Raw genomic sequence first — 23,627 nt, 5'->3', positions numbered from 1 at the left:
CACATACTTTGGACATGTTATCAGGAGGGAGCAGTCCCTGGAGAAGGACATCATGCTTGGTGAAGTAGAGGGTCAGTGAAAAAGAGGAAGACCCTCAATGAGATGGAGACACAGTGGTTGCAACAGTGGGCTCAAACATACCAATGACTGTGAGGATGGCACAGGACCAGGCAGCGTTTTGTTCTGTTATGCATAGGGTCACTATGGGTCAGAACCAGCTCGATGACACCTAACAACAACATTATTCTCCTGCATTCAGGAGAGCAGAAGAGAGGACTGGTTATCTACTTCAGAATGTCATAGCCATGGAAAACCCTATGGAACACACTTCTACTCTGAAACACATAGGGTCACCATGAGTTGGAATCAACTTGACTGGCAACTGGTTTTTTATTCAGGAGAGGAAGCAGAGACCCAAAGAGAGAAGAGGACTTGCCCAAGGATTCACAGCTAAATGGCAGACCAAGTTCAACCCAGAATATTTGCAACGTTAAAGCTTTCTGCTATGCTACACTGCTGCCACCTCTACCTTTCTTCCACTATCCAGTTGCCATCGAGTTGATTCCTACTCATGGTGATGCCATGTGTGTCACAGTAGAACTCCATAGGATTTACAATGGCTGATTTTTTGGAAGCAAATCGCCAAGGCTTTCTTCCAAGGTGCCTCTGGGTGGACGCCAACCACCAACCTTTTGGTCCGCAGTTGAGCTCATCAACCATTTGCACCACCCAGGGACAATAATAACAACAACAAATAATAATAACATTCATTGAAGGCCTATCTACATGCTAGATAGTATATCAGGCACTTTCTCATTTAATTCTCACAACAACCCTGTGAGGTCCACATTACTGCCCTCAATAGAACAAATGAGAAAGCCAAACTAGGATTTGAAGGATTTGCTTCATTTACAGTCAGTAATGAAGCAAAAGCAGGATCATAATAATTATAACAAATGTTTCGGAAGCACGTACTACCATTTAATTCTCACATTAATGCCGCAAGGCAGATATTAATGGGTAACTTTTTTTTTTTCATTAAAAAAAAAAAAAAGTTGCTGTCAAGTTGATTCCAACTCATGGCGACCTCATGTGTTTCAGAGTAGAACTGAGCGCCATAGGGTTTTCTTTTTTATTTATTTTATTTTTGTTGTTGTTGAGAATATAGACAGCAAAACATACACCAATTCAACCGTTTCTACATGTACAATTCAGTGACATTGATTACATTCTTCAAGTTGTGCATCCATTCTCACCCTCCTTTTCTGAGTTATTCCTCCCCCATTAACATAAACTCACTGTTCCCTGAGGTAATAGGTATGTTTTTTGTTGTTATTGTTGTTAGATGCCAAGTAGATTTTGACTCACAGTGACCCCATGTGACAGAGTAGAACTGCCCCCATAGGGTTTTCTAGGCTGTAATTTTTTTTTTTTTAATTGTGCTTCAAGTGAAAGTTTACAAATCAAGTCAGTTTCTCATACAAAAACTTGTATACACTTTGCTATGGACTCCTAGCTGTTCTTCCCTCAATGAGACAGCACACTCCTCCTCTCTACCCTGTATCTCCTGTGTCCGTTCAACCAACTCCTGTGCCCCTCTGTCTTCTCATCTTGCCTCCAGACAGGACCTGCCCACATAGTCTCATGTGTCTACTTGAGCCAAGAAGCTCACCCCTGACCAGTATCAATTTCTGTCCAGTCCAATCCCTGTCTGAAGAGTTGGCTTTGGGAATAGTTCCAGTTTGGGACTAACAGAAGGTCCAGGGACTGTGACCTCCGTGGTCCCTCTAGTCTCAGTCGGACCATTAAGTCTGGTCTTTTTATGAAAATTGAGGTCTGCATCCCACTGTTCTCCTGCTCCATCCGGGTTTCTCTGTTGTGTTCCCTGTCAGGGCAGTCATCGGTTGTAGCTGGGCACCATCTAGTTCTTCTGCTCTCAGGCTGATGGAGTCTCTGGTTTATGAGGCCCTTTCTGTTCCTTGGGCTCATATTTACTTTGTGTCTTTGGTGTTCTTCATTCTCCTTTGATCCAGGTGGGTTAAGACCAATTGATGCATCCTAGATGGCTGCTTATTATTATTGAAGATGCTAGATGCCCCTCACGAACGTGGGATGCAGAACATTTTCTTAATACATTTTGTTACATCAATTGACCTAGATGTCCCCTGAAACCATAGTTCCCAGGTCCCCATCCCTATTACTCTGGCCTTCAAAGCATTCGGTTGTATTCAGGAAACTTCTTTGCAGGCCATAATCTTTATGGGAACAGATCACCAGTTTTTTCTCCTGTGGAGCCACTGGGTTGGTTCAAACCACCAATCTTTTGGTTAGCAGCTGAGCACTTAGCTGTTGCACCACCAGGGCTCCTGTTTACAGAGGTGGAAACTGAGCTGGGAGAAGGTCCATGCCCAAGATGAACAGGGCAAGTGGTCAAACTCTGTTTAAAAATCAAATCTGCCCAACCATGAAACACTATTACCAGAATTAAGACAAATACCACGGCTCACAATCACAGTACAAAAGGGATAGACAAATTTGCCTAATCCACACTGATTTTTTTTTTTAATCTATATTGATGGATTAAGGTGAAAATTTTTTTTTTTTAAAAAGCTATGAGAAGAGAGAACAATAATTAGACTGTCATCAATAATAATAGATGCCAGAAGACAATGGAGCAGTATCTTTTAAGAGTTGAGAAGAAAGAACTGTCAACTACTATTCACTCAAGAGTGAGCACAAAATAAAGGCATTTTCAGTTATACAAAGATTAAAAGAACTTGGCACTCACAGACATTCACTTAAAAAAAAAAAAGACTATTAAAGGATGCATTTCAGGAAAAAAAAAAGAAAAAGAAAGTCAGAGCTAAGGTCCGGAATACAAGAAACAACAATGTTCTAGCTACTATTGCTGTGTAACAAATTACCCCAAAGCTTAGTGGTTTAAAAAGACCATTTTATTATGCTTATGGATCCTGTGGGTCAGGATTTGAGCACAGCAAGGGTAGCTTGTCTCTCCTTGTTATCCGGGACCTTGGATTGGAAGGCTCGAAGGCTAGAAGGCTATAGGATCTTCCTCCAGAGTCTACAGAAAGAGAATACCTTCCCCTAGAGCCGGCACCCTGAATTCAGACTTCTAGTCTCCTAAGCTGTGAGAGAATAAATTTCTGTTTGTTAAAGCCATCCACTTTTGATATTTCTGTTATAGCAGCACTAGATAACTAAGACAGAATTTGGTACCGGAAGAATGGAGTGCTGCTCTAACAAATACCTAAAATGTGGAAGTGGTTTTGGAATTGGGTAATGGGTAGAGGCTGGAAGAGTTTTAAGGTACCTAATAGTAAAAACCTTTTTTTTTTTTTTAATAGTAAAAACCTAGATTGCCTTGAAGAGACTGTTGGTGGAATTATGGATGTCAAAGGCAATTCTGGTGAGGGCTCAGAAGGAAGTGAGGAGAGCTATAGAGAAAGTCTCTGTTGTCTTAGAGAATACGTATGGCACCAGCAACAGAATGTTGCTAGAAATGTGGACATTAAAGGTGCTTCTGGTGAGGCTTTATAAGGAAATGACGAACAGTGATTGGAAAAGCAAAGGGCCAAGAAAAGTAAAAACATATTGAAGGTAAAGAAGAACAAGATGTAGGAACTTGCTTACATGATGTTCAGTTTATTATAAAGTACTGTAATTAAGAGAGTGTGGTGTTCTAAAGATGTTAGATAAAAAGGGTATTGAAACAAGCCAGAGATACCCAAGACGGGTGAACATGAAACTTGTTGTCACCTCATCCGATCCTTGTTCCCTTGTCTCTGAAACAAACGGGTTATGGAGGTGATTTATATGGCGGGGATAACATTAAAAATCAGTAGGGAAAGGATCCAGAGAATGGTTCCGGAACAAATATTTTAGGGAAAATAAGATAAAATTAGACCCCTTCCCGACAACTTCTAAAAATAAAAATCTCAACGCCAAAAAGAGAGATAAAGAAAAAGACCTAAAACCTTTTGGAAGAAGATATGGAGTGATAACTTTATGACCTTTGAATAGGAAATACTTTCTTTAGAAAGTCACAAAAAGGGCAAATCATAAAAAAAAAAGTATTGCCAAGACTGACTACATTAAGGTTTTTAAGCTTCTGTTTACCATAATCAAAGTCAAAACAAAACAATAAAGCCACACAAATGGAGAAGATATTTTGCAAGGCATAAAACTAACAAATGATTAATATCTAGAATATAAACTCCTCTAAATACATTTTTAAAGGAAAAATACTCCAATGTGCAAAGACCTGGAGTTAGAAAACCAAAAGGAAAGAACACACTTGCCATTTCTCAAGCTGAAAGAACTGAAGAAAAAAATTCAAGCCTTGGGTATTGGAGGACTCAAATTCACCAGGCACTCCTTGGAAACTCTATGAGGCAGTTCTACTCTGTCCTGTAGGGTCATTATGAGTCAGAAGCGACTCGATGGCAATGTTTTTTTTTTTTTTTTTTAATGGGCAAAATAATGATGAAGGAAGCATGAAAAGAAGATAGAAGGAATACACTGAGTCACTGTACCAAAAAGAATTTGTTGATATTCCAGCCATTTCAGGAGGTATCATATGATCAGGAACTGATGGTACTGAAGGAAGAAGTCCAAGCTGGAAGTGCTCACTTGTCTATGCCAAGAAATATGGAAGATAGCTACCTGGCCAAGCAACTGGAAGAGATCCATATTTATGCCTGTTCCAAAGAAGGTGATCCAACAGAATGTAGAAATTATCAAACAATGTCATTAATGTCACACATAAGTAAAATTTTGCTGAAGATCATTCCAAAGCAGTTGCAGTAATACACTGACAGGGAACGGCCGGAAATTCGAGCAGGATTCAGAAGAGGATGTGGAATGAGGGGTATCATTGCTGATGTCAGATGGATCTTGGCTGAAAGCAAAGAATACCAGAAAGATGTTTACCTGTGTTTTATTGACTACAGAAAGGCATTTGACTGAGTAGGTCATAATAAATTATGGATAACATTGCAAAGAATGGGAATCCAGAACACTTAATTGTGCTTATGAAGAACCTGTACATTGACCAAGAGACAGTTGTGCCAACAGAACAAGGGGATACTGCGTGGTTTAAAGTCAAGAAAGGTATGTGTCAGGGTTGTATCCTTTCACCATAATTATTCAATCTGTATGCTGAGCAAACAATACGAGAAGCTGGACTATATGAAGAAGAACGAAGCATCAGGATTGGAGGAAGACCATTAACAACCTGCATTATGCAGATAACACAACCTTGCTTGCTGAAAGTGAAGAGGACTTGAAGCACTTACTGACAAAAATCAAAGACCACAGCCTTCAGTATGGATTGCACCTCAACATAAAGAAAACAAAAATCCTCACACCTGGACCAGTAAGCAACATCATGATAAACAGAAAAGACTAAAGCCGTGAAGGATTTCATTTTAGTTGGATTCACAAACACCACCCATGGAAGCAGCAGTCAAGAAATCAAGAGACGCATCGCATTGGGCAAATCTGCTGCAAAAGACCTCTTTAAAGTGTTAAAAAGCAAAGATATCACCTTGATGACTAAGGTGCACCTGACCCAAGCCATGGTGTTTTCAATTGCCTCATATGCATGCGAAAACTGGACAATGAACGAGGAAGACTAAAGAAGAATTGATGTCTTTGAGTTATGGTGTCGGCTAAGAATAATGAATTATACTGTGGACTGCCAAAAGAATGAACAAATCTGTGTTGGAGGAAGTACACCCAGAATGCTCCTTAGAAGCAGAGGTGGTAAGAATTGGTCTCACTTACTTTGGACGTATTAGCAGGAGGGACCAGTCCCTGGAGAAGGACATCATGCTTGGTAAAGTCAAGGGAAAGCGAAAAAGAGGAATACCCTCAATGAGATAGATTGACAGAGTGGCTGCAACAGTGGGCTCATGCATAACAACGATTGTGAGGATGGTGAAGTACTGTGCATTGTTTCATTCTATTGTATATAGGGTCGCTGTGAATCAGAACTGACTCACCTAACAACAGCAGAAAAACTATCCGTTCTCCTGTTGATGGGATTCAGGCTGTTTACAATTTTTCACTGTTAGAAACTAGCTGCAATGAATATTTTTGTTACTGTCTCCCTGTGTCTAGGATCAAAGGTGGAATTGTTGGGTCCAAGAGCACATTTGTCTTCAGTCTTATGTTTCCAAATTGCTTACCAAAGTTGCAAACAGCCTAAATCCCATCAACAGGAGAATGGATAAATAAATTGTGGTCTGTTCAAACAATGGCCAATAAAATTAATGAACTAGGACCCCATGTGTCAGCGTGGACAGATCTAATATGAAAGTGTCAAACGAAAGTTGCAGAATATTGTATAAAGTATGACAATTTATATCAAATTTGAAAACAGAAAAAAATAGTCCAAAAATAACTGTTGCCATCATGTCAGTTGCAACTCACGGCGACCCCATGTGGATTGGAGTACAACTGTGGGGAACTGCGTTCCACAGAGTTTTCAGTTGCCAAGTTTTAGAAAGTAGAGTGTCAGGCCTTTCTTCTGAGATGCCTCTGGGTGAACTTGAACCTCCAACTTTTCAGTTAGCAGCCAAACGCATTAAGCATATGAACAATAAATGTCAAATTGAAGACTGTGATTACCATTGGGATGAAGACAAAGAGGCAGAGGAATGAGATTAAGAAAGGAAACACAAGATACAAGGGGCTTCGTCTTCATTTTTTTCCTTTAATAACTCATTCAAATATTGTAAAATGTTGATTTTATAATGTTGGGTGGTGAGTACATGGGTGTTCATTTTTAAGTTCTCTATGCTTTTCTCTAAGTTTGAAATTTTTCTTAAGAAAAAAGAAATACTTTGAGTCTATACAATGTAATCATTGTGTCACCATACAACAACAACAAAATTTTTGTCTCTCTTTTGATACCTTTTTTCATAACAGGTTCTGATGCTCACTAGCTCTGTGACTCTAGGCAAGCTATTTAAACTCTCTGAGTCTTAATTTCTGCATGTGTTAGCTGAAGATAATAATACCTTTTTTATAGTGTTTATGGTGCATATTGTAAGTGGCCAATGTGTACTAATTCTGTTTGTTCATTTAACAAACATTGATTGAGCCTCTACTGTGTTCCTGGCAGCGTGCCAGCCACCCGGGTATACAGCAGCAAAGAAAACAGATAAAATTCCCTGTATTTATGTAGTTTACATTCCAGTGGAGTGAGGCACACAGTAAGTTAAATATACCGTATAGTAGATGATAAGTGCTAAGGGGAGAAACACGAGAGGGATGTTAGTTATAATTGCCTCTATCCTCTTGTCTTTGATGTTTGTTTCTTTCACTCTCTCTAATCAGTTTTTCTTTATCTCCTTTTATATTCTCCCATCTTCTTCTATTTGCACTGCTCCCACGGCCGTGACCCCCTGGCACTGAACTGCCTGTTGCCCAACAACCCTAATGACTGATTTCTAAGTGATATGGATTCTGCAGCCTTTGTGGCGTCAGAGGCTGGGCTTTACACTGCCTTTGGACGCAGAGCACTTAGCACAATAGTGGGCAGTTGCAGTAGTTCTACAAACTCTGGTTGCTCAAGGGATGATCAGAAATTAAACAGACCAGTTGCGTAACTGATCACCAATTGTGTAACAGACCATAAATGAAGAGGGCTGAAACCCTACATCAACACTTCCCTTGAAGTACTGGCCTCAGTCCCAGCTCTGATGTCTTCTAACAGTGTAGTCTCAGGCAAGTTTCTTCACCTCTTCCACACCTTGTTTGCTTGTCTGTAAGACAAGAGGGCTGTAGAGATGGCTTTCAAGGTGTCTGCCTGTACTAAAACTACTATCTTAACCTATTTTTATCATCCAGGGTTTTCCATTCTAATTCATCATTTCATTGTGTTTCTCTCTTTTCATCTTTGTTGACTTAGTTCAACATTCCAGCAAATATTTCATCTTGGACTCCTTTTCCTTTTAAGTATCTGATGCCATCTTTTGACTTCTTTGACTCTAACTCTAGGTACAAAATGGTCATTTCATAGAATTTTACAACATTAGTAGGAACCTGAGTGATGACAATAATAACTACCATTTATTAAGCATGCAGTGTGTTCTCTGTCTCAGTATGGTCCTTCTGTAAGGCAGGTTTTATTGTCCTCGTGTTAGGGAGCCTGCATTCCATAATGATTAAGGAGCAACTTCATAATCAGACAGTCTTGGGCTCAAGTCCTGGTTCTGTTACTCAATAACTGCATGACATTGGACAGTGACTTTACTTCTCAAGGCCTCAATTTCTTCATCTGTAAAAGAAGAATATCACTCATCTCATACAGCTGTGATGAGGAGTAAATACGATAATAAATCAATAGTGGTTGGCACGGTGGCTGTCATGAGAGCAAGGGTTCAATAAGTGTTTGTTTTTAAAGATTTACAGGAGATAAATCTTTAAAAAGATTAGGGAGGTAAAGTAACTTATCTAAAGTCCCAGTCACTAAGTGGCCGAGCCGGGATCTCAACCGGGGTAGTTTGATCCAGAGCCCATCCAGTTACCCACAATGCTGTGCCTCCTCAGTGGTTCTCAGGACCCATTTCAGGGAAGGTGGATGGAAGTTTAGTTTTGGAAGCTGTGTCTCACAATGACTCACTATAACCTGAACCTTGCTGAGTTCCAAATGGGGTTAAAAATGGACATGGCACCCTGGGATGGAAGAAGAATATGGAGGAAGTGCAAGGGTGGAAGACCTTGGCTTTGAGTCCTGTGATCACAAGGGTTAGAGGCTGTGCCAGGCTCCATAGAGAGGGGGCATCAGGGTAGATGGGCATGACTTGCTGGGCATCCAGTGCCCTCAGAGTTAAGTGAAGGGTTTTCTCTGCAACCTTCCCAGACCAAATGAATTAATCTACCTGAGATGAAGGATGTGGGTGTGTACAGAGTGGCAGGCAAGTACAGAAACCAGGAGCAATTCAGAAGGAGCAAATTGATAAATTCCACCAAGGAAGAATCCTCTAAAAGCCCCCAACTGGCAACCATCACCTTATTTCTGAAACTTGGAGAGGCATAGCTTCCAATTCAAATGGCCCTTCCAGGGACCAAGTCATTTATGCCATCTGTGCCTTATTTTCCCATCTGTGCTATGAGGAGGTTGGATAGATGATTGGCAGGTGAATGGAAACAGAGTTCTTGGCCAGACCAAACTGAAGCAAATCCCTACTCAGTTATCCATGGAGAGATTCATTTCCTCAAATGTGAGGGCAGGTAATACCACCTGTATCGCAGATTGTTATAAGGATGAGATGAGAGTATGTTAAGTGCTTGGCATAGCTCTTGCTACATAGTAAGCATTGAGTAAGTGGTAGATGTGATGACAACGATAGTGATGCTAATGATGATGATGAGGATGTGATAGTGATAACAATGATTGAATCAAAAGAGAAATAATGCCAGAGAATCTCATAAGGTTGTAGAAAAGCAAACTAGAGGGAGGTGGGAAGGGAGGTCAGCTTGTAGGGAGGTGAATGAGAAGTTTTGGACATTTCATGGGCTGACAGGTTATCCACAGAGATGGAAACATGGGACTGGGGATGAAGGTTGGCCCCTTCTCTAACTCTGGCACCCAGGGTACCTGGATTACAGCAGACATTAATTGAGCCCCTACTACTACTATGTGTAGACCATTCCACTGTCCACAGATAGCAGCATGACATACAAGAAGGTCCTTGTCCTCAATCTTCCCATGGTCAAGGAGCTTCTCAGGTGCAGGGACCCCAGCTCCAAAGGACGCACTCTGCTCCAGGTGCTGTTTTCTTGGTGGTATGAGGTCCCCAACTCTCTGCTTGCTTCCCTTTTATCTCTTAAAAGGCACACACCCCAGGGAAACTCCCTTTACCTTGGATCAGGGTTAGGTAACCTGAATAAGGGTGGTGTTACAATCCCACCCTAATCCTTTCAACATAAAATTACAATCACAAAATGGAGGACAACCACACAATACTGGGAATCATGGACTAACCAAGTTGACACATATTTTTGGGGGGACACAATTCAATCCATGACAGACTGGCACATAGAAATCACTTTTAAAATGATTGTTTAGATCCCCTTTTTATGAAATAACCTGCTCTACATCGAAAATGAAGAGTATTACTTGGAAATACCAAATCTTTTCATTCTAATACCTTTTCTAAGAACCTTGTGCTAAACGAGATCTCAGGAACATTTAGGAAATAATTAAGTTATTGCAAACTAAAATTTTCAATTCCATTCCCAGAATTATGTCAAGTACATTGGTAGATACCAGTGAACTAGAAGGCAAAGTCCCTACCATGGACGTCCTTGAAGTCCAATTGGGGAAATAAGATATGCTTATGGAAGAGATAAAAATGAAAGACACTGTTAGTAAACGCTGAACAAACTGAGGGATGTTCCCATGAGATCAGTCGAGTGTGGGTACATGAGAGCTCAAAAGCATTTGGACAGATGACTCAGTGGGTGCCATTTTTTATGGTGTCTCATTAAGAAGTTGTGCAGGGAAAAGGTTCACTTCCCCAGAATTGTTAATGACACTTAACTTATGTCAAGCACTAGGCTAGGCTGAGGATGCAACCATGAAGAGTGATCTCTGACCATAAGGAGTTCATCAATGAGTGAAGAATGAGGTTCTGCACAGACTATGACAGCACACAGTATCATGTGCTATTGACCAGGTAGAAGGGGCTCATATGAGATGATATGACTTACCTTTCTGTCTGGATCCTCTCTCACAACAGGGTCTTTTCACCTGATCCACTTGATGTTTGATGACTACGTGCTCTACCTGTTAGAATCCCTGCACTGTCAAGAGAGGGCCAATGAGCTCATGCGAGCCATGAAGGGAGAAGGAAGCACTGGTAAGCCAGCATTTCACTGGGGATTGCACTACTTGATAGTTTAATTTGTACCCTTACTTCTGTGCTCTGTGCTCTGTGCTCCTTTAACTGTGTATCCCAAAGAACTTAATTACGGTGAGAAGATCAAAGGGTGTGAAACTAGTCATGTCATTTCCTTCTTTGGAGCGGGTGTGCATGTGTATAGGAATTGCCTTGAAGGCCATGATGGTGGTAGGAAACCACTGAAGGGTTTTAAGCAGGCGAGTGACATGACACAGATTAGGAAGAATATTTCATCTTTAAAATCCCTTAAATAGAGCCTGGTGGTGCAATGGTTAAGAGTTCAGCTGCTAACTAAAAGGTTGGCAGTTTGAATCCACCAGTCGCACCTTAGAAATCCTGTGGGGCAGTTCTACTCTGTTCTCTTGGGTTGCTATGAGTCGGAATTGACTCGACGGCAATGGGTTTTTTTTTTTTTTTTAATACAACCAGGAGCCCTGGTGGCACAGTGGTTAAGCGCTTGGCTGTAACTGAAAGATTGATGGTCCAAACCCACCAGCCACTCCACAGGAGAAAGATGTGGCAGTCTGCTTCCATAAAGATTTACAGTCTTGGAAACCCTATGGGGCAGTTCTACTCTGTTTCTATAGGGTTGCTATGAATTGGAATTGACTTGATGGCAATGGGTAAAGATAACTTGCTTTGAAGTTTGGCTGTAAGAACCCTCCCTTTCTCTAACTGTAGCAGAAGTTCAAGAAGAGATCATCTTGACAGAGGCAGCTCCACCAACCCCCTCACCAGTGCCATCGTTTTCTCCAGCAAAATCCGCCACATCCGTGGAAGTGCCACCTCCCTCCTCCCCTGTCAGCAACCCATCCCCTGAGTACACTGGCCTCAGCACTACAGGTAATGATTGTTCCCTCAAAAACTGGGCTTCAGATAGCGAGTTGATGTTTAAAGCAAGGGCTTTCTGGAAAAACATTCTTCCCCTCAGCTCCCAAAAGACAATGCCCAAACCTTGCTATCTTCCTGGATTTGTGGATGACTCACAGATATTCGTTTGTACATCTTTTTTATGCTTCTGTTTTCAAATTGGCAGATTAAGCACATAATAAAATCTCCACCCCCACAACTAAACCACTGATGCACTAATTAAAATGATATTAAATATAAAGTAATACACATTCATTCTTGAAAACAAGAAAGGGAACTCTATGAATCAGAAACTGACAGGCATTTCTGGAAAGGGGGCAGACAAGAAGCCATATGCTGAGCCATGGGAAGCAGAAGTAAGGCAGGAACTATAAGCAGAGTTGGTCATGAACCAAGCTAGGGCTGCCCTCTGCAGAACTGGAAGGATGCTCTGATTAGAGGCCCACACAGCCCAAGACGTACACTGAATTCTCATAAGCTGAGTTCACAAGAGTCACCCAAGCATCTGAGGAAGTGCAACCTGTGAAAAGGAGAACAAGTTTAAGAAAAGGGAGAGCTTTTACCTAAGGAAATGAAGTTAATAGGACAACCTGAAAAGAACGATTAAGAAGAGAAATAAAAAGAAGAAACCATACCCATGAGAATCAAGTAAAGATCTTCCAAAAGAAATATATAATTTTTTAGAAATAAAATTCAAGAGATGGGTTGAGTAGCCGATTGGATACAACTGAAAGAGAGTTAGTGTACTGAAAGACTGAGCTGAGGAATTCTCTGATAATGTGACACAAAGAGATAAATAAGAGTTAAGAATAAAAACAATACTACTGATATACATCTGTTGGTCTCACCCCATCCAAAGCAAAGGAGAATGGAGAAAACCAAAGACACAAGGAAAAAATTAACCCATAGGCCTAAGGGACCACATGAACCAGAGCCCCCACCAGCATGAGCCCAGAAGAACTAGATGGTGCCCAGCTACCGCCATTGACTGCTCTAACAGGGATCACAACAGAGAGTTCCGGACAGAGCAGGAGAAAAATGTAGAACAAAATTCAAATTTATGAAAAAAGACCAGACTTACTGGTCTGACAGAGACTTGGAGGAACCCTCAGGACTATGGCCCCTGGACACCCTGCTAACTCAGAACCGAAACCACTCTCAAAGCCTACTTTTCAGACAAAGATTAGACAGGCCTATAAAAGAAATAATAATACACGTGAGAAGCGTGCTTCTTGGTTCAGTCAAATATACTAGACCAAATAAGCAACTCCTGCCTAAAAGCAAGATGAGAAGGCAGGAAGGGACAGGAAAACTGGACAAATGGACATAGGGAATCTGGGGTGGAAAGGTGGAAAGTGCTATTACATTGTGGGAATTGTAACCAATGTCACAAACAACATGTATATGAATTTTTGAAAGAGAAACTAACTTTAGGTGTAAACTTTCACCTAAAACACAATAAAAAATTAATAAAAAATAAAATAAAAAAGCAGTACTAAGAGAAATGGCTGATACATCCAGAAATTCCAGTGTTCATCTAAAATGTTCCACAAGGGAAGAACAGAACGTGGAAAAATAATGGCTGACAGTTTTACATAATAGAAGAAAGACTTCCCAGCTTGAAAAGCTCTCATTGAGTACTGTGCTGAATAAATAGAAAAAGAAAAAAGCTCACCCTTAGGTTCATTGAAGAAAATGAAGGGTAAAAGGAAATACTGACACATACCTAAAAGAAAACACAAATAACTTCCCATGGAAAGAGAATCAGTCTGATACAAACACGTCATCAGCAATATTAGATTCAAGAATTATCTGGAACAGCATCTTTGAAGTGCAGAGAAAAAAATGCTGTGAAAACCTTGAATCCAGAATCCTATATCTACATAGATTTCCCACCCTGTCCCCACCCTGCCCTTGAGGACTTTTTATATGCCTAGTCCTGTGCTGGTGCTATGAGAAATATACAGGTTAGTATGATAGGGTCTTAACAACAAGGGGCAAACACAAGGGTCAGAGAGGCAAAGACAACTGTAATTGAAGAAAGAATGTGGTATGTGCGATAAGTGAGGTACAGACTAATGCTGTGGGCTCCCCAGGGAAGGAGAAGAAGAGGCTTTCTAGAGATAAAACAACTTTGTTCACCAAAAATACAGAATTTAAGTACTGCTCACAGCTCTTCAACTGCTCTGGGGTTCTTAGATGATTGGAATTATGGGACAACCATCCCCTGAGCCTCCTGCCTCACTCAGGAAAGGCAGCAAAAAGAGCAGCCAGGAGCCATTTACCTGAAAAACCTTGTTGCATACTACCACCACCACCCAGGAGACACACACACAAGCCAATTAGTGATAACATCCTTGCTTCTAAAATAAACAGGGAAATTTTGCGAATAAAGTTCTGTATAATGAAGCTGAAACCATTTGAGTAACACATTTCTTGCAGTGTGGCAACCTATCACACAAGCAGACTCCAAGGAAATGGAGGGAATGGGAAGAGTGTGAAGGGCAGGTTTCTGGGATTTCTTCAGAATCCTTATCCAGCTTGTTAGTCAGCCTGGCTTTCTTTGTAGCAATTTGAAGGTCTTAAGGCAAGGCAGGTGTGATAGTCAAGGCCACAGGAATATCATAAATGTGTTCAGAGATTTCTGTGCAATGTGTTCAAGAGTCATAAAAGTAGCTTCTTAGAAATACAAATATGAAACAGGTTCTCTTCAGATGACTGTAACCTTTGAAGATTTGGTACATTCCAGCTTTGTTCTCAGATATCTCCAGGGGGCATTAAAAATGTCATCCTATGGATTAATAAAACTACGTGCAATATTTTTCTCAAGTACCACTTTTGAATTACTCCACTGCTAAATTGGTGTGGATCATAATCTTGGAGGTAATAAACATAAATTCCTAATAACCTGTATGGTTTTACAGACAATATTATATGATAAAGCACACATTATTTATCTGTAACATACACCTATTATAACAGAAAGCTATTATGGTAGGCTGCTTAAATTTGAACAACTTTTGTACAACTTTCCACAGAACAATACTGTAAATTGGAAAACAATTATTTTAAACCTTATAAAATGCATTTGTCATGCTTCTTTTTCTTTTTTTTTTTTGTTGTTGTTAAATGCTAACTCAGCACATGGTTTTCATGCCCAGTTAAGTTTTATTTCAATTTTAAAATTATTGCTTGAGTTGTGTTCCATCTACTTTCCAAAAAAAAAAAAAAAAAAAAAAATCTGAAGTGGTTTACAATATAAATAGCAAAACCAATCCTTAAAAAAAGACCCAAATCAGGAAGCAAGAAATAGTGAAGTAGTGGAGGAAAATGCAAAACAAAACAAAACAAAAACTTGGCTAACAAGTTGATTAAAACCTGAAATGGAATTTTACATCATCTAGTTATTCTGTTGACTTGACAGCACTGGGTTGGTGGGGTTTAGTTATTCTGTTGAGTTTCTAGCATACTGTAAATATCACTGATCACGTGATGTGCGTACGTACGTACTATCAAGTTAGACTTGTTGACCATCAAGGCCTAACAGATACCTGTAACTCTTCAACAAATTAGTGTCTGATTTTGGGTGGTAGCTTTCCCATTTTTCAGCTATGAAAAGGAGACCAAACAGTATTAGGTCTGCTTAGTGAACACAAAGCAAAAATTAACTCATTGCACATAACTTTTTGTCATCCTTTCATATAAGGTGGTATAGATGAGTCTTGACTCACTAGGAAAAGAGTCGCTTTGTTTATCCATAGTCATGTCTTATTCTATGTTCATGCTTATTTGTATTTCTAAATATGTGTTTTCTCCAGACTGCATTTAGTAATTTTTTTTTAAAAAATGGAGAGGAATATCGGATACCTAAAATCAAACCTGCTATATGGCCAGTTTTGATTAGTTTTATTAAATTCCATGGCAATGTCATGATAATTGACTGGTTAGAGGATTTCATTTCAGCAGTAAAATCTAGCACATTTATCTATTCTTCCCCCAAATCTGAGGGCTTTCCATCTTCCTCATGGCCCAGCAAAGTTCAGAAACCTTTAACTTTCTTTAAGGAAAACTAACTCTCTTCCACCTCGAGGTGGATGGCAGGTGGTGCCAACCCAGCCAGCCCATTTAACATGACATTGGGCTGCAATTCTTTAATGTCATTTAAGGTGAAATGTTAAGCTCCCACTTTGTGGTGGTGGTCAGGCCACGGAAGGGTTCTAAAACCTCATTTATGATGTCATTTTAAGTATTACCTCCTTCAGCAATGACAATAAAAGTTAACTATTAAGCTCATGTTTTCAATTTCCCACCATGGGTTCCCTGCAACACAAAACCAGCAAATTAAATCATTGAGAGGCTAGGATGCCTAATGAAATAAAGGCAAATTCCTCATAAATGGCCCTTAACTGTAGAACATCTGGCCTGCCCAGCTGCAGTTTTCTCTCCATGTGTTGAGGATGTCACGAAGATCACTGGCCCCTGGTCTTCTCAAATAACAAAAGTGCAGTTATTCCAAGGGCAGCTAAACCGAGTGGGATATGGTAGACACTGCAGTCCTGCCCCAGAGTCCACAATGATGACTCACTCACAGAACCTCGGAGCTGTCCCACCAATGAATTCCCCTTCCTACCATCCCAGTTGTTTCCCTTCTTTAAAGAAAAATGGAATTAGGACATATTAACTGGGATTGAAAATAGATTGCATAACCTCCTCTTTCACTTCACACTGTCAAGGTCTTGGCTTGATATTGGGACCTTGGATTTGCCTCATTTTTCATTCATTCGATAAATATGTCTAATCTGTGGCATACCCTTGGTGTACAAAAGCAAAATAAACAAACAAACAAAAAAAAGCCACACACACACGGTTACTACCCCCATGGCACTTACATTCTAGTGGGTAAGAGAGAAAATACAGAAGTAAATCTCCAGGTGAACATACAATTTCAAATGGTCATAAATGCTGTGAATGAAAATAATAGCGTGTTGTGAAAAAGTATAAAATGGGGACCCACTGTAGATGGTGGTCAGAGAAAGCCTCGCTGAGGAGGTAACAGTTATCTGAGACCTGAAGTATCACAAGGAGCCAGCCACATAAAGTTTGGGGAGGAGGAAAGGCCATTCTAGTTAGTGGGGGAACTTCATGTGCACCAGCCCTGAGGCAGAAAAGAGCCTGGCATAGTCAGGACTGACTAGTGCATAGGAAATAGGAGAGAGAGTGGCATCAGAGGAAGGCAGGGGCTAGGTCATGCATGAATCAACATCTCTGTCTGGGAACGGATTCATTTGCTGCCCCTGGTCAGTAGTAGCAATCAGAATTTGGCCACAGAACTACTGATAAAGTCTAACTCAAACAGATGAGGTTTCCAATTTCAGTAGGAATTCTACTTAAGCAAAGCTATCTTAAGGATAGATGATAGTCAATGGAAAAAATATGTATTGGTTTTCTTTCTCTGACTCAATCTAGAAGGCTACAGGAAATGTCTGTTTAGTATCAAATACTCTGAAGCAATGCTGTCCAAATAGAACTTTCTGTGATGATGGAGCTGTTCTTTATCTGAGCTGTTCAAAATGGTAGACACTAGCTGCGTGTGGCTACTGAGCATTTGACATGTGGATAGTGCAACTAAAAAACTGAATTTTTGATTGTATTTAAATTTAATTAAATTTAAATAGCCATATGTAACTAAAATTTTAAGTAATTAAAATTAAATACAATCAAAAATTCAGTTTTTCAGTTGCACTTGCCACATGTCAAATGCTCAATAGCCACATGTAGCTAGTGTCTAGTGGACTAGTTGTAGAATGACATCAAGGACATCATACTTGAAGAATGCAAAAGGTCATTAAAAAGAAAGGAAAAAAAGAAAAGACCAAAATGGATGTCAGAAGAAACTCTGAAACTTGCTCTTGAACAGTGAGTAGGTAAAAGAAAAGGAAGAAATGATGAGGTAAATGAGCTGAACAGAAGATTTCAAAGGGCGGTTCAAGAACACAAAGTATTATAATGACAGGTGCAAAAAACCTGGAGTTAGAAAGCCGAAAGCAAAGAACATGCTCCAATTTTCTTAAGCTGAAAGAACTGAAGAAAAAATTCAAGCCTCGAGTCACAATATTGAAGGATTCTATGGGCAAAATACTGGACACAGGAAGCATTCAAAGAAAATGGAAGGAGTACGCAGAGTCACTGTACCAAAAAGAATTGGCTGATGTTCAGTCGTTTCAGGAGGTAGCATATGATCAAGAACCGATGGTACTGAAGGAAGAAGTCCATGGAATACCAACTGAGATGTTTCAACAAGCGGATGCAGCGCTACAAGTGCTCACTTGTCTATGCCAAAAACTTTGGGAGACAGCTCCCTGGCTGGCTGACTGGAAGAGGAGATACATATTTATGCCCACTCCAAAGAAAGGTGATCCAGCCAAATGCGGAAATTATAGAACAATATCATTAATATCACACACAAATAAAACTTGGCTGAAAGATCATTTAAAAGTGGTTACAGCAGTACACTGACAGGGAACTGCCAGAAATTCAAGCGAGATTCAGAAGAGGATGTGGAATGAGGGATAGCATTGCTAATACCAGATGGATCCCGGCTGAAAGCAGAGAATACCAGAAAGATGTTTACTTGTGTTTTACTGACTGTGCAAAGGCATTCAACTGTGATGAACCCTAAGAAATTGTGGGTAACATTTCGAAGAATGGGAATTCCAGAACACTTAATTGTGTTCATGAGGAACCTGTACATAGACTAGGAGGCAGTTATTCAGACAGAACAAGGGAATACTGTGTGGTTTAAACTCAGGAAAGGTGTGGGTTAGGGTTGTATCCTTTCCCCATACCTATTCAGTCTGTATGCTGAGCAAATAATCTGAGAAGCTGGACTATATGAAGAAGAAGAGGGCATCAGGATTGGAGGAAGACTCATTAACAACCCACATTATGCAGATGATACCACCTTGCTTGCTAAAAAGTGAACGGGACTTGAAGCACTTACTTCAAGTGACCTACAGCCTTCAGTATGGCTTATGCCTCAACATAAAGATGACAGAATTCCTCACAACTGAACCAATAAGCAACATCATAATAAACGGAGAAAAGACAGAAGTTGTCAAGGATTTCATTTTACTTGGATCCACAATCAACACCCAGGTAGGCAGCAGTCAAAAAGTCAAATGACGCGTTGCACTGGGCAAATCTGCTGCAAATGATCTCTCTAAAGCGTTACAAAGCAAAGATGTCACTTTGGGGACTAAGGTGCGGCTTAGTCAAGCCAAGCCATGGTGTTTTCAGTTGCCTCATATGCATGCAAAAGCTGGACAGTGAATAAGGAAGACTGAGGAAGAATTGATGCCTTTGAATTACGGTGTTGGAAAAGAATATTGACTTATACCATGGACAGCCGAAAGAACAAACAAATCTGTCTTGAAAGAAGTACAGCCAGAATGATGCTTGGAAGCAAGGTTGGCGGGGCTTCACCTCCCATATTTTGGACACATTATCAGGAGTAACCAGTCCCTGAAGAAGGACATCATGCTTGGTACAGTAGAGGGTCAGCAAAAAACAGGAAGACCCTCAATGAGATGGATTGACACAGTGGCTGCAACAATGTGCTCAAGCATAACAACGATTGTGAGGATGGCGCAGGACTGGGCAGTATTTTGTTCTGTCATACATAGGGTCACTATGAGTCAGAACTGACTCACAGCACCAAACAACAACTAGTGGCGCTACAATCTAGACACATTTAAAGGGACTTATTTCTCAGGAAGGTACTGGCTGAAGGCTTAGGTTAGCTCAAAACTTGAGCAATATCTGTTGACTCACTAGGACAGCTCATAGAATCCTAGTGGGAAAAGGTTCAAATGATCTAATCCAAGATCAGAAGGATGAGTCTGATCGGGTTGCCTGGCAAGCAGTCTAAATTTTCCTCAGTCTTACCAGACTCTCACAACCTCTTATTTTTAATGTCCCTCAAAATGCAGGGTGGCATGTGTGTGGCAGGAGGCAGTGTGTCATAGAGTCCTTCTATTCAAAATAGTCCATGAACCAGCATCAAAGTCATCATTTAGAAGCCTGTTACAAATGCAGAATCTCAGGCCCCACTCCCAACCTATGAATCAAAATCTGCATTGTAACAAGATCTCCAGTGATCTAAATGCACAGTCGTGTGAGAAGCATTGTTGTAGAAAGGCTCTGGACTTGAGTTGATCTGGGTTCAAATCCTAACTGTGTCACTTAGCTGAGGAAGTCATTTAGCTTCTTGGGCCTCCATTTTCTCACCTGAAAAAGAAGGTAATACTACCTACCTCAAAAGGTTGTTGCGAAAGCTCAATGAGTCAATGCATAAATAGAAATTGGCATGAGGTCTGGTTTATGTTGGTGATGAGTCATTCATTCATTTATCCATTCAACAAATCATTACTGATTGCCTATTAAGACCTCAAAGGAAGCAAGGCAAGTTTCCAAGCACCCTTTCTGCCTTGTGTTTAAAACCCTCTTCCAGTGAAAATTTGGTTGAAGAACAATGTTTTGTTGGGGATGCGAAGGGAATAAAATGTTCCTCTCCAGCAGTTTAAATACTGTAACATGACCAACCACTGCCCATCTTGGGATCTTTACAGGGACTTCCACCACTATCCTCAGATCTTTAAATAGGGATGGTGACCTGGGGGAGGGGGAGAGTAAGAGAAAGATATGGGAATTAGACAAATAGGGAAGGTTTGTTACTGTCATTGGTTAAGGAGCCCTGGTGGGGCAGTGGTTAAACACTTGGCTGCTGACCAAAAGGTCGGCTGTTCGAACCCACCAGCCACTCTGCCCTCTGTCCCAGACAGTCGCTATCAGTCGGAATTGACTGGAGGGCAACGGGTTTCTTACTGTTTTAGGAATCCCTGGGTGACACAAATGGTTAGGCACTTGACTACTAACGGAAAGGTTGGCGTTTCAAACACACCCAGGGGCTCCTTGGAATAAAGTCCTGGTGACCTGCTTCAGAAGGCCCCAGCCCTGAAAATTCTGCGGGGTACAGCTCTGCTCGGCACACGTGGGGTCACCATGGGTCGGCATCGGCTCACCAGCAACTGGTCTGGTTTTTCTGTTACTGTTTTCCCAACAAATAAAAAGCATTAGAGCAGTCTTAAAAATTAAGCACAAACTGTTGACTGCACAGACTTCCTTTTATTACTTTCTTTAAAAAGAAAAAAGCAGCAGCAATTCTCACTGGAGGTCCCACTGATAGGAAAGGAAATGCAACGGGTGTTCTTCAGGCAAAAAGGGTTTCTCACCCAAGCCAGTAGGTGCTAATCTGCTTAGCCTGCCTGAGTGGATCTGTTAGATTTCTGGCACATGGCCATTTACGGGTTTTGTTTCCCAGACCACAGGAGCCCATTTTTCCAAGAGTTCCACTGGCTTTTTGTTTGATAACGTCTATTTCTAACAGCATTTACTCCTTCGACAACACATTCAATGGAACAAAAATTTACTGAACACCTACTATTTGGCAGACCCTTTGTTGGGGACACAGAGCTGAATAAGGAACGGTCGCTGTGTGCCAGGAGCTCACACAAAAGTTAACTTGTGGTGCGTTCCCTCAGGTGATGGCTATTATCACTACGTCTTCCCACTGCTTGGAAGAAAACTCCTCTGTTTTCCTTGGCTGCCCCCCTTTAGATACCCGTTGACCTCTCTGTGTTCTCCTGAGGTGCCAGGGGCTTGAAGGGTTAATTACTTGCTTGCTGAGGCTGGTTCATTGTTCTCCCAAACTTCCCACCTCCCCTCCAATTCCATTTCCAACTGTAAAACTTGTCTAATGTACTTTAATCATGTTTTTCTTTTTTTACAGAGGCAATACACATTTGTTCTAGAAAAATACAGATAAGCAAAATGAAAAAAAATGGTAAAAGTCATCCTCAATTCCCACCACCCAGAAATAACATGTTTTAATAGGAAGGGTGTTTTGTTGTTGTTGTTTAATTATAAAAGTGATATAATTTTATTTGAAGTTCCAAAAATAACAGAGGGCAGTTACACATAATCCAGTAATCTGAGAAATGACCATTTTGGGAGTTTTGTTGCAGTTATTCATGACGCCTAACATGTAGCCTGCTTAAACCATTCTTACCTGTTTTTGGAAGAATATGGCCTTTCACTTTCTCTTCTAACTCCCACTTCTTGGATCTCTTGTTTTCCTTTAAAAAAAAAAAAAACCAAACCCATTGCCGTTGAGTCGATTTCGACTTATAGCGACCCTACAGGACAGAGTAGAACTGCCCCATAGAGTTTCCAAGGAGCTCCTGGTGGATTCGAACTGCCGACCTTTTGGTTAACAGCTATAGCTCTTAACCACTATGCCACCAGAACTCTTTCTGTATTCCTATAAGCGCTCTTAAACTTTTTTGAACTTAACTCTCAGTTTTCTCATCTATAAACTGGGGATACTGATTCTATAAAGATGTGCAGAGCAGCAAGGGGGTACTTTTAGCCATACTGGTGAATAAGGACATCAGTGATTTTATAGAAGAAAATGTATAGCAGTTTATCATAATTAGCTAAATTACTATTGCTGTTCACACCCTGGGGACAGAATCTGACCCAAGAAACTTGTCTTTCTTCCTCGAAGTCTGAAATAGGAAATAACAGAAATTCCTACTTCAAGAAAATCTGATATAAGAATACCTGAATTCATAACGAAGAGTGCTTGAATCTAACTGGGAGCCTATGAAAGCCAGGGGCTTCAACATACATTATCTCAGTTGATCCTCACAACAATCTTGCAAGATAGTTACTATTATCCCTGTTTTACAGATGATGAAACAAAGGCTCAGAAAGTTTAAGAGGCTTGCCCAAAATCTTATAGGCAGTAAGTGGCAGAACCAGGACCCAGAGCAAACAGGCCTTAGGTAGTGAGAGGGGGAAGCATGTGGCAGATGAGAGTTCAGACCCCCACTAGGCCACGCACTCACTGTGGGACTTGGGTGATGCCATTAGCCTACAGGAAATGCTGACATAAGGAACAGTCCTCAGAATCAAGACATGGAGTCCACTGTAAGGGTGTTGTTAAGGACATTGTTGTACAGTTCTCTTTCTGCTTTATGAGGGTACCTGAAAGAAATTCCCGTTTGATCTTAATTCCAAGGACTGTACACTCCTGCAATGCATTTGCAATCTATGGCTCCTCACTGGCCAGATCCCCCTTTTAGTATTGGCTTTAGGAAAACTCAGAGCCAGGTTTAAGGTCCACCTATAGGAAGAATGTGGAAGAAAGACCTGGTGATCTGCTCCCATAAGATTATAGCCAAGAAACACCTAAGGGGGCAGTTCTGCTCTGTCACATGGAGTCACTATGAGTTGGAATCGACTTGATGGCACCCAACAACAATGACATACAAAGAATTTGGACCTTTAGGGTGTGCATGTTTTCACTTGATTCCTGTTTCCACTTTTTGTCTCCACTTTTTTTTCTTTCTCCTTCACTCGGACTTCTTAAATCTTGCATAATCCAAAACAAACGAACAAACCGGTTGCCGTTGAGTGAATTCCAACTCATAGCGACCCCACAGGACAGAGCAGAACTGCCCCACAGGGTTTCCAAGGCTGTAAATCTTTATGGAAGCAGACTGCCACATCTTTCTCTCACAGAGCAGCTGGTGGGCGCGAAGTGCCGACCTTTCAGTTAGGAGCTGAGCGCTTTAAGCACTGCACCACCAGGGCTCTTTCTGTATCCGTCCACCAAAAAAAAACCAAACCCATTGCCGTTGAGTCAATTCCAACTCATAGCAACCCTACAGGACAGAGTAGAACTGCCCTATGGGGTTTACA

The 23,627-nt window shown here is 40.8% G+C and overlaps 1 protein-coding gene across 3 annotated transcripts in view; it reads left to right on the top strand.

Moving 5' to 3' along the window:
• RFX4 (regulatory factor X4) overlaps positions 1–23,627 on the top strand; it is a 165,712-nt gene that overhangs the window by 126,496 nt on the left and 15,589 nt on the right. For all 3 annotated transcript variants that reach the window (XM_064283660.1, XM_023539153.2, XM_003405309.4), the window contains 2 exons: positions 10,773–10,892; positions 11,616–11,777. In XM_064283660.1, coding sequence (XP_064139730.1) covers positions 10,773–10,892; positions 11,616–11,777 — 282 coding nt within the window. The remainder of the gene's footprint in view (positions 1–10,772; positions 10,893–11,615; positions 11,778–23,627) is intronic.

This window comes from Loxodonta africana, chromosome 4 (assembly GCF_030014295.1).
Source record: "Loxodonta africana isolate mLoxAfr1 chromosome 4, mLoxAfr1.hap2, whole genome shotgun sequence".
Lineage (NCBI taxonomy): Eukaryota > Metazoa > Chordata > Mammalia > Proboscidea > Elephantidae > Loxodonta > Loxodonta africana.
Note: the sequence above shows the minus strand (reverse complement) of the source record. Positions and strands in the feature narration are given on the sequence as shown.